This window comes from Fusarium proliferatum (assembly GCF_900067095.1).
Source record: "Fusarium proliferatum ET1 genome assembly, contig: FPRO_scaffold003, whole genome shotgun sequence".
NCBI classification, from domain to species: domain Eukaryota; kingdom Fungi; phylum Ascomycota; class Sordariomycetes; order Hypocreales; family Nectriaceae; genus Fusarium; species Fusarium proliferatum.
Genome location: NW_022194792.1, coordinates 2,153,516 through 2,167,310, shown reverse-complemented (window position 1 = coordinate 2,167,310; position 13,795 = coordinate 2,153,516). Strand labels below are relative to the sequence as shown.

General features: G+C 49.4%; 4 protein-coding genes across 4 annotated transcripts; 2 read left to right on the top strand and 2 right to left on the bottom strand.

Moving 5' to 3' along the window:
• Nucleotides 1-1,150: 1,150 nt before the first annotated feature.
• On the top strand, nucleotides 1,151-2,584 carry FPRO_06342 (uncharacterized protein; the record flags this gene model as incomplete). The annotated part of the gene is made up of 1 exon (XM_031228755.1): nucleotides 1,151-2,584. One exon carries the CDS (start codon nucleotides 1,151-1,153, stop codon nucleotides 2,582-2,584), a length of 1,434 nt encoding a protein of 477 aa, XP_031079060.1.
• Nucleotides 2,585-2,735: 151 nt separating this feature from the next.
• Nucleotides 2,736-4,702, bottom strand: FPRO_06343 (uncharacterized protein; the record flags this gene model as incomplete). The annotated part of the gene is made up of 3 exons (XM_031228754.1): nucleotides 2,736-4,381; nucleotides 4,441-4,578; nucleotides 4,648-4,702. 3 exons carry the CDS (start codon nucleotides 4,700-4,702, stop codon nucleotides 2,736-2,738), a joined length of 1,839 nt encoding a protein of 612 aa, XP_031079059.1.
• Nucleotides 4,703-5,148: 446 nt separating this feature from the next.
• On the top strand, nucleotides 5,149-8,809 carry FPRO_06344 (uncharacterized protein; the record flags this gene model as incomplete). The annotated part of the gene is made up of 4 exons (XM_031228753.1): nucleotides 5,149-5,247; nucleotides 5,307-8,555; nucleotides 8,615-8,715; nucleotides 8,767-8,809. 4 exons carry the CDS (start codon nucleotides 5,149-5,151, stop codon nucleotides 8,807-8,809), a joined length of 3,492 nt encoding a protein of 1,163 aa, XP_031079058.1.
• A 310-nt stretch (nucleotides 8,810-9,119) lies between these two features.
• On the bottom strand, nucleotides 9,120-9,916 carry FPRO_06345 (uncharacterized protein; the record flags this gene model as incomplete). The annotated part of the gene is made up of 2 exons (XM_031228752.1): nucleotides 9,120-9,452; nucleotides 9,509-9,916. The coding sequence occupies 2 exons, from the start codon at nucleotides 9,914-9,916 to the stop codon at nucleotides 9,120-9,122; spliced, it is 741 nt and encodes a 246-aa protein (XP_031079057.1).
• Nucleotides 9,917-13,795: the final 3,879 nt, after the last annotated feature.

The following is a 13,795-nucleotide window of genomic DNA, read 5'->3' as shown; positions in this document are numbered from 1 at the left end:
AAACAAAAGTGCCTCTGGCCCTTCAGTTACTGGCTCGCTACGTCGACCATTTACATTTTCCGTTTACGCCCCCGTCTTTTTGTTCGGTTCTCTATTCCGCTCTCGCTCGCTCGTTCGTTTGCAAGCGTGGACCCTTCTTCTGTAGGATCCGTCCCTAACTAACTAGTTAGTTAGCTTCTTTGCATTCCCCATGATCCTCGCTTGCTTCTGCTTCTGCGTCTTGATCTCGCTCGTCATGTCCAGTTTCGCTGGCCAGGCGGTGACATTCTATCCCTGTATATTCCGCCTTTTTGTGCTTCTATCCATGTAAATACTCTGTCTGTCTATCGTTCGTCCATTCACTGCATGCACCCACCCATCATCATCATCATCCTCGTCACTTATTCTCGGACTCGAGAGATATGCTGGCGCAACCGTTGTCTGTCAATCCTTCTTATGCCTCTTCCTCCTGTTTTCTGATTAGCTCTCTTTGCCTGCCGGGTTTTCATTTCGTTGTTCTTGCATTTGCATACGCATGAGGCGTTCGAGAAGGCGAATCTAGCTTCTGTATCGCGGAAGCTAATAACAACCTCCACTACCACACTACATCCTTCATCTACCCTCTCTATCCTGGTCCTTCTCATATATCACTTTCTACCACTTGCCCTATATCTATCTACTCAGTCTTCCAGATAATTACCTGTCGTCGGCACTTCTTCATATCTGTCATCCTTCCTTACTCAGATATAATAGACGGCTAGTTTAAGAGTCTACTTACTTTCATCTCGTGTTGCAGAGTATCCTGTCAGGCATAATAGAACATACTGTTCTCTCTCCTCTATATACTAAAGGCTATCGCCTACTTAAAGCCGTTCTCTCGACTCCCTCCGCCTCGCCAGCGCTTCAACCCACATAGCAGATCAGATCAGCCATTCTCCTGAATATCACATCCTACATATATATCCTCTTCCCTATGACTCGAATGTCGTACCAATGCACCCTTCGGGACGACAGTCTACCCCTCCTGAGCCATTGTGTTGCGCAAAAAAGCTGCAACCTTGTACATGACAATATCCCCCGTTCGACCCGAAACCTGACCTCTACTGAGCCCTCTCCAAACGCCTCTATCTCCCCCTCCTCTTCTTCTTCTTTGACCTCTACTCTCAGTCCCATGGCGGCTGCTCCGCCAGAGAGTTCTGTCCTCTCCCTGCTCAACGGCATCAGCCCTCGTCTGGCGGTAAAGGAACTCGAGGTTGTTCCTTCGGCTCGACTGCGGCGTCTTTATAATGTCAAGGTTACAGAGGGTCCGAGTCTTCTATTGGCGCTACCCCCACCTGCGGTTATACGGTTGCTACGCTCTGAGAAGTCAACCCTTGGTACTGAAGCTGCTGTGCTCAAGTGGCTTTCCGCTGTTGCAAGAGAGAGGAAAATCTGCTCTGACGTCGGGGCTAAAGAACCTACAAGCAGGGCAGTTCAAACCCTTCTAGTGAATGAGACCGATCCTCAACTGTTGGCTGGATACTTACCTACCCTTGTTCGGCATGAGTCTATTGGTGGTGTACTCCCAGTTGAATATAACCTCATCCGGCCGCCAAGAGGCACTCCCATATCCGCACTATCAGGGCCCCTAGACTCCCGCGAGCAATGGACAGTGGACTTCCAAACAGGCCAGCTACTCCGTCGGATATCCAGCCAGGTTTCACCTACCAGGAGATTTGGTATTGCCGCTGATGTCCTTTCAGTACCTCCCTCTGTTGTCCATCACCCCCCACGACGTTTTGAAGGAAGCTTGACTGATTCAAAGGGTGCTGACTCCTGGAGAGTAGCATTTCATAGTCTGTTGGAATCGGTCCTTCGAGATGGAGAGGACTTGACCATTATGTTCAATTACAATAATATTCGACACCATTTCGAGCGTTTCCAACATCTGCTTGATGCAGTAACGAAACCGCGACTTGTTGTCTTAGATGCCGGCGAAGACTCCAATACATTAATACACCGCCCATACGAGAGCGAGAAGAAATCTCACATACTCCCTAAAGAGGGTCAGCCACAACCGAAATTAGGAAAAGGAGTTTCGAGGGAACTAGACAATGATGGAAAGGTGCGACAAGACTACAGGATAGTCTTTCAGGACGATACCAGCAGAAAGGAGGAATACATGATAGCAGACGAGCCAAGCCAAAACCCCATCGAAGTAACTGGTTTACGACAATGGAGCAACTGCGTCTTCGGTGATCCCCTCATGGCCACCGTCTTCAGCAAACGACCACATCTTTCAGGTGATTTTTGGCGAGGCTTCGACAACCCACTACCAGGTGAAACGACGGCAAGCATCATCGAAGATCGGGACAATGCACACATTCGCATGCTGCTCTACGAGTGCTATCACGCGGTGGTCACTCTAGTGGGAGAGTACTACAGGCCGCAGACCGACAGCAGCATGAGAGAACTTTCAGCTCGAAAACATCTCGGCAATGTGCTGGCTCGGCTTGAAGAACTTGATGATCGAGGCCAGCAACGGCGTAGGCGTATGAGTGGTGAGATGTCACCTGCGAAGAGACCGCGCTCTGGACAGGAGAGCGACGAAGATAGCGAACCTTGATTATATACGACCATATTTACAGGCCACTAGCTGTATGTGAGCGGTGTGAGTAATACATGAATAGATACATAATATGATCACCTCACTGAAACATGATTGAATGCAAGAATTATATCTCGTGAATAACATGAGCAACATGTCCATCGACAAACTATGCTCTTGCTTTTCCCTTCCCTTTTGCTGAGCCATGACCAGTCTCTTCGTCCTCCTTCTCATTCTCATCCTCTTCGTCTCGTGGTAGTTGAAAGCCCATCATACCCAACAAGTTACCAGTCGGTCCAGCCATACCAGCCTGGCTCTTGAAACTTTCGAGTAAGTTCTTTGCCAGGTTGTAGTCAATATCGACTTCGCCATCGCTGTCCTCTTCTTCTTCTTCTTTAATGTCCGTCAGGCTACTCTCTCCCTCTTTTTGAGTTACATCCTTGAGACGGGTTTGCTTCTCGACAGGGTCGAGCTTGAGCGCACCAAACTGGTTGAGCTCTGCTTCGAACTCCGTGGTGAGCTTCTGGATCTCTTCGTCCTCTTCGTCCTCTTCTTCAATTACAGGGGGTTTGGGCTGAGTCGCGGCCTTCTTTGCCGTGTTTGTGCTTGGGCCTGTGGATGGTAGACCCATCATTTCTCTCATCATCTTAGCGAACTCCTCCTCGTCAAAGCTAACCTCCTTGTCCTCGGATTCGCTGTCTTCGTCGAATTCGTCGTCGTCATCATCATCGTAATCCATTTCGTCAAGTTCTGCGCCGTCCATTCCAGCACTGTCGTCATTCAGAAATGCTTCGAAGCGAGACACAATCTTCCGAAGGTCAGATTGCGTATTCGCATCTCCAAAGCCAGACTTGGAGTTGGAGGAAGCGTTCTCTCTTTTGCCATCCAGTTCCTTCTCGAAGTCTTGGTAGTTGATGTCCATCCATGCTTCGCTATCATCACGGTCGTGATCCGTCCATGCTTTGATGTCTTCATCTGAGGGGAGAGCCTCGTTGCCATCCTCTGAGAGATCCTCAAGTTCGATAGCAAGCTCGCGGACAACTCTGCTTTTGCTCTTTTCAGCCTTCGCAGCCAGCATTTCGAATCCACATGTGAGCTTCATCCCAATATCCAATCTCGCCATGACTGTGTCTGTCTCGCCTGAAGGAGCTTCTTTCTGCGCTTTCCGAAGGACTTCGCTCCAACTCGGCGGGGCATCGAACCGTTGAGATCGCAACTGAGCGAAAAGTACCTTGCTGAACCTGACAGATACTGTGATGAGGTCCTCTGGAGGGAATGCTAATGGTTGGGTTGGTGAGACTACACGTTTCAAGGCGATCGGGTCCCGGAGATAGAATTCTTCAACTGCTGGTGCAACAGATTTAGGGAGGGAGTGAAGGATATATGCCAACTTCCTCGGGATCGTAATGAGAGAATGGTGTAGAGATTCACTGATCTGCCTTGGGTACTTTTCAAGTCTGTAGAAGGCTTCAGCTTCGACGAAACCTGAGTGAGCAAGTGCATCTCGTTTCGTTTTGATCACCTGGACTGCGTCCGGTAGTTCAAGATGGCGAGCTCTGAGTCCCTCTCCATCTTTGACGGGGATAAGAAGAAGGTTTCCTTTGTTGATCCAGGCTCGGTTATTGTCAATCTCGGGGTTCAACCATCTGGGCAGCACATTGGCTGCTTCGACAAGGAGGAACTCGCCGTCTGTGTCAAATACTCGGATCCAGAGGTTAGGGTGGGACTTCGATAGTTCTCTTAGTATGTATACGATGAGCCATTCGTCTTCTACGGCATCGCTATAATCAGTGATACCATGGAGGTACAACAGTCCTATCAGAGATGTTAGCGGGTATCTTGAAAGTGGTGGACGTTATAAGGATGGCACTTACCATTTTCATTTTTAAGGGTCAGATTGAATTCATCTTTTTGCCATATGTAATCTTTGGTAAGTGTGGTAGCAAGCTCTATGGCAGACTTTCGGACAATCTCGATTTGTGCAAGCTGCTTGCGAATGTCGACTTGAGGGTCTATGAAAAAAAGAAGATATTCGACGCAATTATCTGGCAGTTGATTCTTGAAGTTTGCCTCTTCCGCACCGCCTGTGTGTTGAGGGAATTCCTCTTCTTCTATAATTGGCGATCTGAATGACATGACTTTTGTATGATGCCATCAATCAACCGCATCTCCTGATGAGTTGTAGAGGGAGGCTTAGGTTGGGGTTCTGAGTTCATTTATTTATATATGAGAGCTACCGGGTAAGCAGCCTGCAGCGATGTTGGAATTCTGGGTCATTTACGACAGATCTGCGCTAGCCCTGTTCTGGACATTGTCCCCACTATAAGACACGCTTGTTACGTCCCGTCCACCCCAGACGCGTATAGTGGGATACTTAGGACCCAACTACCATTCTTTGACCATGTCTGATCGCAACAATTCTTGGTAATACATACTGAACAGTCCTTGTCGCCTCTCGTTCACGACGCTCTTCAAACAAGTCTGCCTCTATACCAAAGAGCATATACCGATTTACCTACGACAAAACTTGACAGCCTTGTAATCAATCGATCCATCACGAGGTTGCCTTGAGCATCGCAGCCATGGCACCCACCAAGAGATCGCGACGAGACGCTGAACAAGAGGACGATGTCATAGTAGATGTACGACAAGCGCAATCTAACTTCTCGAGAGAAGATACCGTAAGGAATACACCAACCGCCCCCATGCAGCATGCAATCTAACTCTTGTACTATCACAGAGAAAGCGTGCCAGAGTAACCGTAGACGACAGCCAGACGAGGGGAACCCCCCAAAGAGAACATACGCCGAGTGACCAAAGCGAAGATGACGAAGACCGCAGAAATATGGCCGCACCACCACAAACGCAATACGAGATCATGCGAGACAATGGCTTCAAACATCTAGAGCACGCTGACTGGGACGACCAGCAAGCGACTCAGAAGCTCGCCAAGCGGGTCATCAATCTTGGCAACAATGTAGTATCGGAGAGTGGTATCATCGAGAGCATTACCTGCTTCAACTTTATGTGCCACGAGCGATTACATGTTGACTTAGGGCCACTGATCAACTTCATTGTCGGAGAGAATGGTAGTGGAAAGAGTGCTGTTCTGACCGCACTAACACTTTGTCTGGGTGGCAAGGCTAGCGATACCAACCGAGGTGGAAGTCTCAAGTCCTTTGTCAAGGAGGGTTGCGAGCAGGGTAGCTTGGTCGTCAAGATCAAGAATGCCGGTTCAGATGCCTACCAGCCCGATATCTATGGCGAAACCATCATTGTTGAGCGCCACTTCTCTAAATCGGGAAGTAGTGGTTTCAAGATCAAGAGTGCCCTGGGTAGAATCATCTCAACCAAGAAGCAGGAGGTAGATGAGATATCAGAATGGTACGCGCTACAAATCGGCAATCCCCTCACCGTTCTGTCACAGGACAACGCGCGACAGTTTCTCAACGCCGCGACTCCAGCCCAGAAGTACAAGTATTTCGTGTCTGGCGTACAACTAGAGCAGTTGGACAACGACTACAGGATGTCACAAGACACGCTTGACAAGACCCTCATACTGAGAGATGATTTAAATGCCAAGATCGAAGAGGTTAAAAAAGAGTCGGAAGCCGCACGCCGGCTTGCCGAAGCAGCGCAAAAGAACAAGAATCTTCGCGAAAAGGCGCGGCATTACATTAATCAACTGGTCTGGTCTCAGGTCGTCGAGCAGGAACGTCTCCTGGAGGATTGCGAAAAGGAAATCACTAGACGGAATGAGAGCATAACCGAGGCGGAAAAAAAATGCGAATCATCGACCCAAGCCCTCGAGAATATCAACGAGAGGATCGAGAGGCTTTGGCAGGCAAAGGAAGAGATTGAGAGTGATCGAGATACATTCAAGGAACGCATCGACAACGCCACAGCTGCTTACCGAAAGGCGCAAAAGGAGGAGTCAGAGCTGCTCATGGAGGAACGAGATGCGTACCAACGCCTGAAGACAGCCAAAGACGATATGAAGGCCTGCCAGCGCAAGATCCAGGACGAAGAACGCCGGCTAGGCGAATCGACAGGAAATGCCCGCACACAAAAGGACAATGAGCTAGAAAATGCTCGAAAGAGGGAACAGCTCTTAAAGGAACAGATAGACGAAATTCAAAACGAGCTTCCTGACCTTACAGCACGACTTGGCGAGGCTGAGCAGCACTTCAAGAGACTTTCACACAACAAAGACCTCAAACGCAAAGAGATCGTGTCAGTGGAGCAACAAGTTCGAGAACTCAAGGCCGCTACTGGAGGTCGTTTCGATGGTTATGACAGAGAGATTAAGGACCTCGTCAAAGCCATCGAGAATGAGAGAGGATGGGAGCAGAAACCTGTCGGGCCTATTGGAGCGCATATCCGACTTTCAAAGCCGGAATGGTCAGGGATCCTAGAGCGAACACTCGGCGAAGGACTGAACGCGTTCGTTGTCAGGAGTAAATCGGATCAAACGAGACTCGCAAATTTGATGCGTCGATTTCGCCTGAAGAGACAGCCCCCAATCTACATTGCCTACGGAGGCAGGATTGACACTAGTACCCAGGAGCCTGATCCTAGATTCGATACCATGTTGAGCGTTCTTCAGTTTGACGACGACATTGTCCGATCGCAACTCATTATCAGCAACCAAATCGAGAAAATCATTCTCATTCGTGATCGAGTTGAGGCTGAACGGGTCATGGTTGAAGGTGCGGCTCCGCGTAACGTGAGTGCTTGTCTCTGTTTTCACGATGGCCGTGGGAAGCGAGGATGGGGCCTCAGACTCACCAACCGGAATGGATCTGTTGGTACAAGTCCAGTCCCACCGTACACGATGCGTCCTAGGATGCAAACAGATGCTGGTCAGCAGGTTGAGATCCAAGAAGAAAACCTCAAACACTTGGGTCAAGAAATGGCTGAGATAAATCGCGACGAGCGACAGGCTCAACAAGCGGTTCAGCGATGCAGAACAGAGCTTGATAATCAACGGAAAAATGTCAAGAGGTATGAGGGCGATCTTCGTAGAACGCAAGCTGACATGGAACGTGTGCAAATGGAGTTGGATGCATTCGATGGCGTTGATGACAGACTCAATATATTGCGAGCTGAGCTCGAGTCCAGACGATCTGAGGAGGAGCAGCTTGGAAACCAGTATGGAGAAATGGGACTGGCGAAGCGAGAACTCAAGCAAAAGGCGGAGACAGCCCGGCGAAAGCTTGAGGAGGAAAAGAACGAGCAAGAGGACTGGCAAAACCGAGTCGACAAAGCAGCGCAGAAGGTTGCGACATCTGAAACCATGAGGAAGTCGATTCTAGCGGAGAAGAATGGTGCTTTCGAGGTTCTTGACATCGCCAGAAACGAACGGCGACGTGCCGAGGAAAAGAGGGATAGGAAGGCCGAAGAAGTTGCCAACTTCATAGAGCAGGCCAGGCAAACAGCACCGGAGCGAGTTCACATTCCGGATAACGAGACACACAGCAGCATCGAGCAGAAATACACGAAAATTCGGGAACAAATCAAGCAGAGAGAGTCACGACTTGGAGCATCAGACCAACAGATTTATGATCGAGCAAAAGAAGCTCAAGAGAAATTTGAAGATGTTCAGAGACAGACGCAGGATCTCGATGATACTATTGTGGCTCTCAAGCATGCTATTGGGAATCGCCTAGAACTCTGGCGCAAATTTCAGCGCCAGATCAGTGCGCGAATTCGCATCCAATTCAATTACCTTCTCAGTGAACGAGGTTTCCGTGGCAAAATCGACCTCGACCATAAAGCTCGTAAGGTCTTTCTCCAGATTGAGCCAGATGAGACACGTAAGAGCTCAGCTGGAAGGAATACGAAGACTCTGTCAGGTGGTGAAAAGTCATTTTCATCGATATGCATGCTTCTATCAGTTTGGGAGGCGATTGGCTCGCCTATACGTTGTCTTGACGAGTTTGACGTCTTCATGGACAATGTGAATCGCGCCATCAGCACGAATATGCTGGTGAGTAATCCAGTATCCGCTGTGGAAGAGATTGAAGGCAGCTAACAGAGAATGTGTAGGTGGACGCTGCTCGTCGTTCGGTTTCGAGACAGTACATCCTTATTACCCCTAATGCTATCGAAGGTCGGGCACGGTTAGACAAAGACGTCAAGATCATTCGGTTTGTATCCCCTCATTGACTGCAAGATTGAGTACTGACGACTCTTTTCAGGCTAACGGACCCTCGTCAACGAACCCTTGACAATTTCCAGTAAAAGATGTAGTATACTTGACACGGGCATCTTGGAGTTGGGCGTCAGGCGGAACATGGATTTTTATGGAGGCGCTTTGAGGATGGGCAGACAAAAGCACTTGAGCATTGTGGAGTTTGTTAGGAGTGATACCAGCGTACTTTGTCGGAATGGATTTTGTACAGATTTGAGCAATGCCTCGCCTTGGTCCACAGGTAACGCCAGCGTTAGATGTCATTACAGCATGCGCCTGCTGAGGCCTCTATTTATAGACAATGGTACACACGTCTCATACATTATTTTACAACTGCATCTTCCTTTCTGGCCAGTCCCCTTAAACCCTGACACCCTTGCTCCTTAGTATATTCACACCAGCGCTGAGTGTGTAACCGGCCCACTGACCGAACGATCCGACCATGCCGCCAATGGACTTGACCTCGCCTAGTCTTCGCTGAAGGAATTGCCTTGTCTCGACGAAATCAGGAGAACGGTCGTTGGTCATGAATAGCTCACTTGTGCTGTATATCATGGAGAGGGTGGCACGCTTGGTGTACCATGAAGGGTCGACGGCCTTGTCACCGGCAAGGAACCAAATTTCATCGGAAAGTTTTGCTAGCTCCTTTACGGATTCGGGTATGTAACTGGGCTGAGCCATGATGGCCAATGCCTATGAAGCGGAAACGTAAGTAAGTTGTAACATGAAAGCCAGGGCACGTATCTTACCTCTTGCCAACGATCCAAAACCAACTTGTTACCCAAAAGTCTCTCCCAAGTCAACTCCTCCACTCTCGCCGAGATGCCAGGCTGATTGGGATCAGGAAATAGTTGCTGGCTTCGAGCTGCTAAGGCCTCTCGCTGGGTAACAAGATGATATCGAATCAGGCCAAAGGCACTATCGGGGATGACGCTTGCGCTAATGTCAAGGTAGCCGGCGTCTCTTGCACCGCAACCAAGAGCCTTCTGTGAGAAACCATGTTCCGGGACGTGTTTGTAAGCAGCAGCGAGGATGGACTTTTCAGCATCGCCAAATGCTCCTGGTGGTGGTGGGTGATCGTATGAGTGGAAGGGTCGGCGGGCAAGGCTTTGTGTCAGCCTCGAAGTACGCAAGGCTGACCTTGGTAGCACTCTCATGTACGTCGGCATATTAAATGATATGGCAAGTTAATTATAAATTAGCCTCGATGAAGATTCCTGCTTCATCAAAATGGGTCGATTTTTTTGGTGTTGTGTTGACGTTGGCGATTTGTTTTAGATGCTTGACCGTCTTGTCCAATCACGTTGTCCTTTTGCCCCAGAGTGGATCCCGCCCGGCGGAACCGCTTTGACCACCCCCGGGAGCTGTAGATTGTTACGGCGGGTTTAGTTCCGCCCGATGCACTCACTCACGCACGCACGCACGTACGGGATCGGCAGATGTTGTCAAGGGGTACGTACTGTACTTTCATGATTACCTTAGTTGCAGATGCAGACTAGAGCAGCTGACTGACTGATACAATACGATATTCAAACCACAGGCAATGGCACGGCATTGATATTGGACAGTTTCGTGTAATGCCTCATGTGGTGCGAACTACAGTCTAACGTGATCAATATACATACAATATCCGAGCTTCGATTCCGTTGAATCACGGTGCTGAAGCGTGTACCTAGACATTCTCGGTTTCGGGAGTCGGATAAGCAAGAATTAACCTCATGTTCGGTCCCCTCGAGTATTTAGACGATACTGGGCAGAGTCTTGCTATCTTCCTCGAGTTACCACAGGCCTCGTGCATAATAGATGGCGGGGTTCTGGTGGTAGAATGTCGTGCTTTCACTTCCTGTCTCGCATCCCCAGGTGTATGTACAATGCTGGCTCCAGTGTGATATGCTTGTAAACGATATAAACTGCCTGACACCATGCCCTTTCCTGGACCAGACCTTGTCTCACTAGTGCGAATTCGTTCTTAATCTTCCGGAGGACCCTCGACATAACAGGTTCGCGTCTGGGCTGCCTGGAGAAGTACGAGTAGGAACCCTGGAGTTGATCTGACCATATTAACTCTGCGTCTCAGGCAAATCGTGACGCTCTGCTGCATTTCTCCCAGGGCAAGATCAAGATAAATATCGTTTCCCTGGTCAATGTCCTGCAAGCCCTTCAGGCAGGCACAAGGCAGATGTCCGGGAGATTGTAGGCTGGAAGTGCGTGCTGTAGTTGCTCCACATAGGGTGCTGCTAACGGCCTGAGCGTCGTTAGATGCATCGTCTGGGATCCGCTAACAACCTTGATGATCGGAGACGGACTCATTCTCTGGGCTTGTTGGTTGTTGGTCCTGTGCTCTGCAGTAATATGCGCTATTAAAGTATCAAGATCTCAATTCCTCGAGCAGAAAGACAAAAGAGGCCCTTGCTAATTAGTTAGATATGGGTGTTAAGAGCTTGCCCCTCGTGCATCGAGCGGCCTTTCCTATCATCACCAGCCTTCTCTAACCTCAGCGCTTGTTGGTTCCCATGCCAGAGGAGTTGACAATAACGACAACAAGTGTTCGGGCAAAGCCTGTATCTGGACTTCGTACCCTTGCTCTAGATGCAACGTGCCGTGGAAGGGATGTCAAAAGCTCACTCTTACCAGTTCGACAGACTGGCATGTCCAACCTGGCGAAAAGAGTGAGATTGATGAGACAAAAAAGCTAACAACCCTGATCCTCAACACGTTGCAGAGGGGTTGACTTTGATAAAGCGGAAGTTATTGGCTGGCTTGTCCCGCAACTTGGCGCGATGGCTGTTGTGTAACCACGAAAGTCTTTGTAGGAGGTCAAGGTAGGAGTTGCGCAGGCCAATCACAGTCTTGATTTCATACATTCAGCTACGCAGGCCTTGCCAGCAAAGTTGACACAGTTTCGACAGCACCATGTTAAACTGTCCTGCGATGCTCTGAAGCTCACTCGATGTGAGTGATACTGAGCAAGTATACGCACGAGGTGAGAACGCAGGCTGATGAATGAGACGCTGGGTGTTGAGTAGGGGCCACAAGGATTGATCAATATGCCTTGTAGAGAAGGATAAAGAGCTAAAGAGCTCAAGAGCTCGCCATCATAGTTCAGAGTTCCTGCCTCTCGTATAAGTCAACCCAACAGCATAGACTATGTGGTAAGAGTAAAAGCAAGACAGATCCAAGCTGTGGATACGGAGTCAAAGAGCTTCATACCTCAAGTTGACAATAACCCAAGCACAACAGATCCCTGATGCTGCAAGCGCAACATCTCCTGGTACTTGCTAGTGCACTTGAGCCCAACAGGCGTAAGAAACATAGCCCAATGGCAGGTCTAGGATCTCATCAGGTTGGGTGTTGAAACCTGGCATCAATGCAATTTCGACTATCGATGCTGGGTCACGGGTAGACGGGAGACTCGAAGACCACGGCGCGGCGATTTGCAAACTGCAATCAATCAACCGATGGAGAACGGATGGTGGGCGAACCCTGAAGAATGCAGGCAAGGATATTTACTTGCACTACTGTAATATCAAGCCGCTTGCAGCACTGTGTAGCGCCGTGCAGACAAAGATGGTCCACCACATGAAGCCAGAGTTTATCACAAATTGCTTACAAAACTAAGTATTGATAGAGAAAGTTTGGTGGAAGACTGACGCCAGCCTTTCACACATGTGTTCGATATATCCGCCGGCTTCAAGTTGCAGCGTAGTGTAGTATCGGCTGGGGCTGGTGAGGGAGTTGACTGTCAGTTCGAACCTGTTGGGTTCAAGAACAAGAGTAATTGGGTAGTTGACCGGAAAAGGATTGCCCGAGGCTCGTCACAAGGTTCGATTTTAGGAAGAAGAACAAGAAAGCGAGAGGCGGTATCCGTGATGTGAGAAGTTCAAGGTACCCGACGGTTATCAATGAAGTTCAAGTCTGGGCAGGAACAACCTCTAGCTTTTGTTCCGCCTTCCTATTCCTCCTATTGTATCCGTAAATATTTTTTAGGTATTCACGCAGCGTGGAAGGAGAAAGTCTGGTCTCTGTGAGGTTAGTAGCATGGCTATTGAGGAGCCCAGTCAATAATACAGCTGCATGTAGTATATCTCCGGCATTACGCTTTGTAGAGCATACACCAAACTTTCAACGTAACTTGTACGGTACCTCGTGTTATGGTGCTCATGTCCAGTAAGCTTTAGATGTGGAACCCATCACGTCCACCGTCCCTGGTCTTACCCTGGCTCCGTGTCCTCATTCGTCGCCTGGTCTCTTCTCATCTCTCACCCAACGCGTTCCTTTCTTTTTACGACACAAGAAGAGGGAGAGAGCGAGAACCTTGAAAGTCAGCACTAAAGAGCCACAGACACCGAAAAGCCACATTCGCCGTCCTCTTGCCGTCGTCTCTCCATCGCTGAGTCCCTCAAGACCCCTTGAGAGCCACCAAAGTCGACACTCTCCCGTCTGGGCGAAAGAAAAAAGTCGATCAACCAATCCAGACCATTCCCAAAAGTCGGTATCTAGTACCACCACGCCGCACGCCGAGGCCCTTTTCAGCCCAGCGAGCCAAGCCCAAGCAAGTTTAAGCCCAGCCCAGTCCACGCAACTGTGTGATTCATCCGTGTCGTGCATTTTTTTCAATGCTACAGGCGCCATTGTTTGGTTGACTGACCGTGGATCCCTTCAGCTTATCTGGTTTTGGCTTTGCTGCCCTGGTAGTGTGTACCTTGCCTAGTAGCTAGCTGCTCCGTCCTCGTCGCCCCCATAGCTGCTTATCCACGTCCATCAATCACTCGCCATCCTAATATTCCACTACCTTACATTGCCTTACGAAACGTGTACACCTACGGCCCGTCTCCGCTTCCCTACGTCGCGACCTACCTCTCCTAGAAACCGGTCGCGCCCGCTCGTCTACTGTCCGAACTCGCACCCGTCCTTCGTCACTCACAATACCTGCCTCACCAACTTATTACGCGACAAGGCCACCCACCCCATCCAAAAAGGAGCTTTCTCTCTGTACGTCCAGACGTACTACGCACACGATTCAAACCGCAGTCACA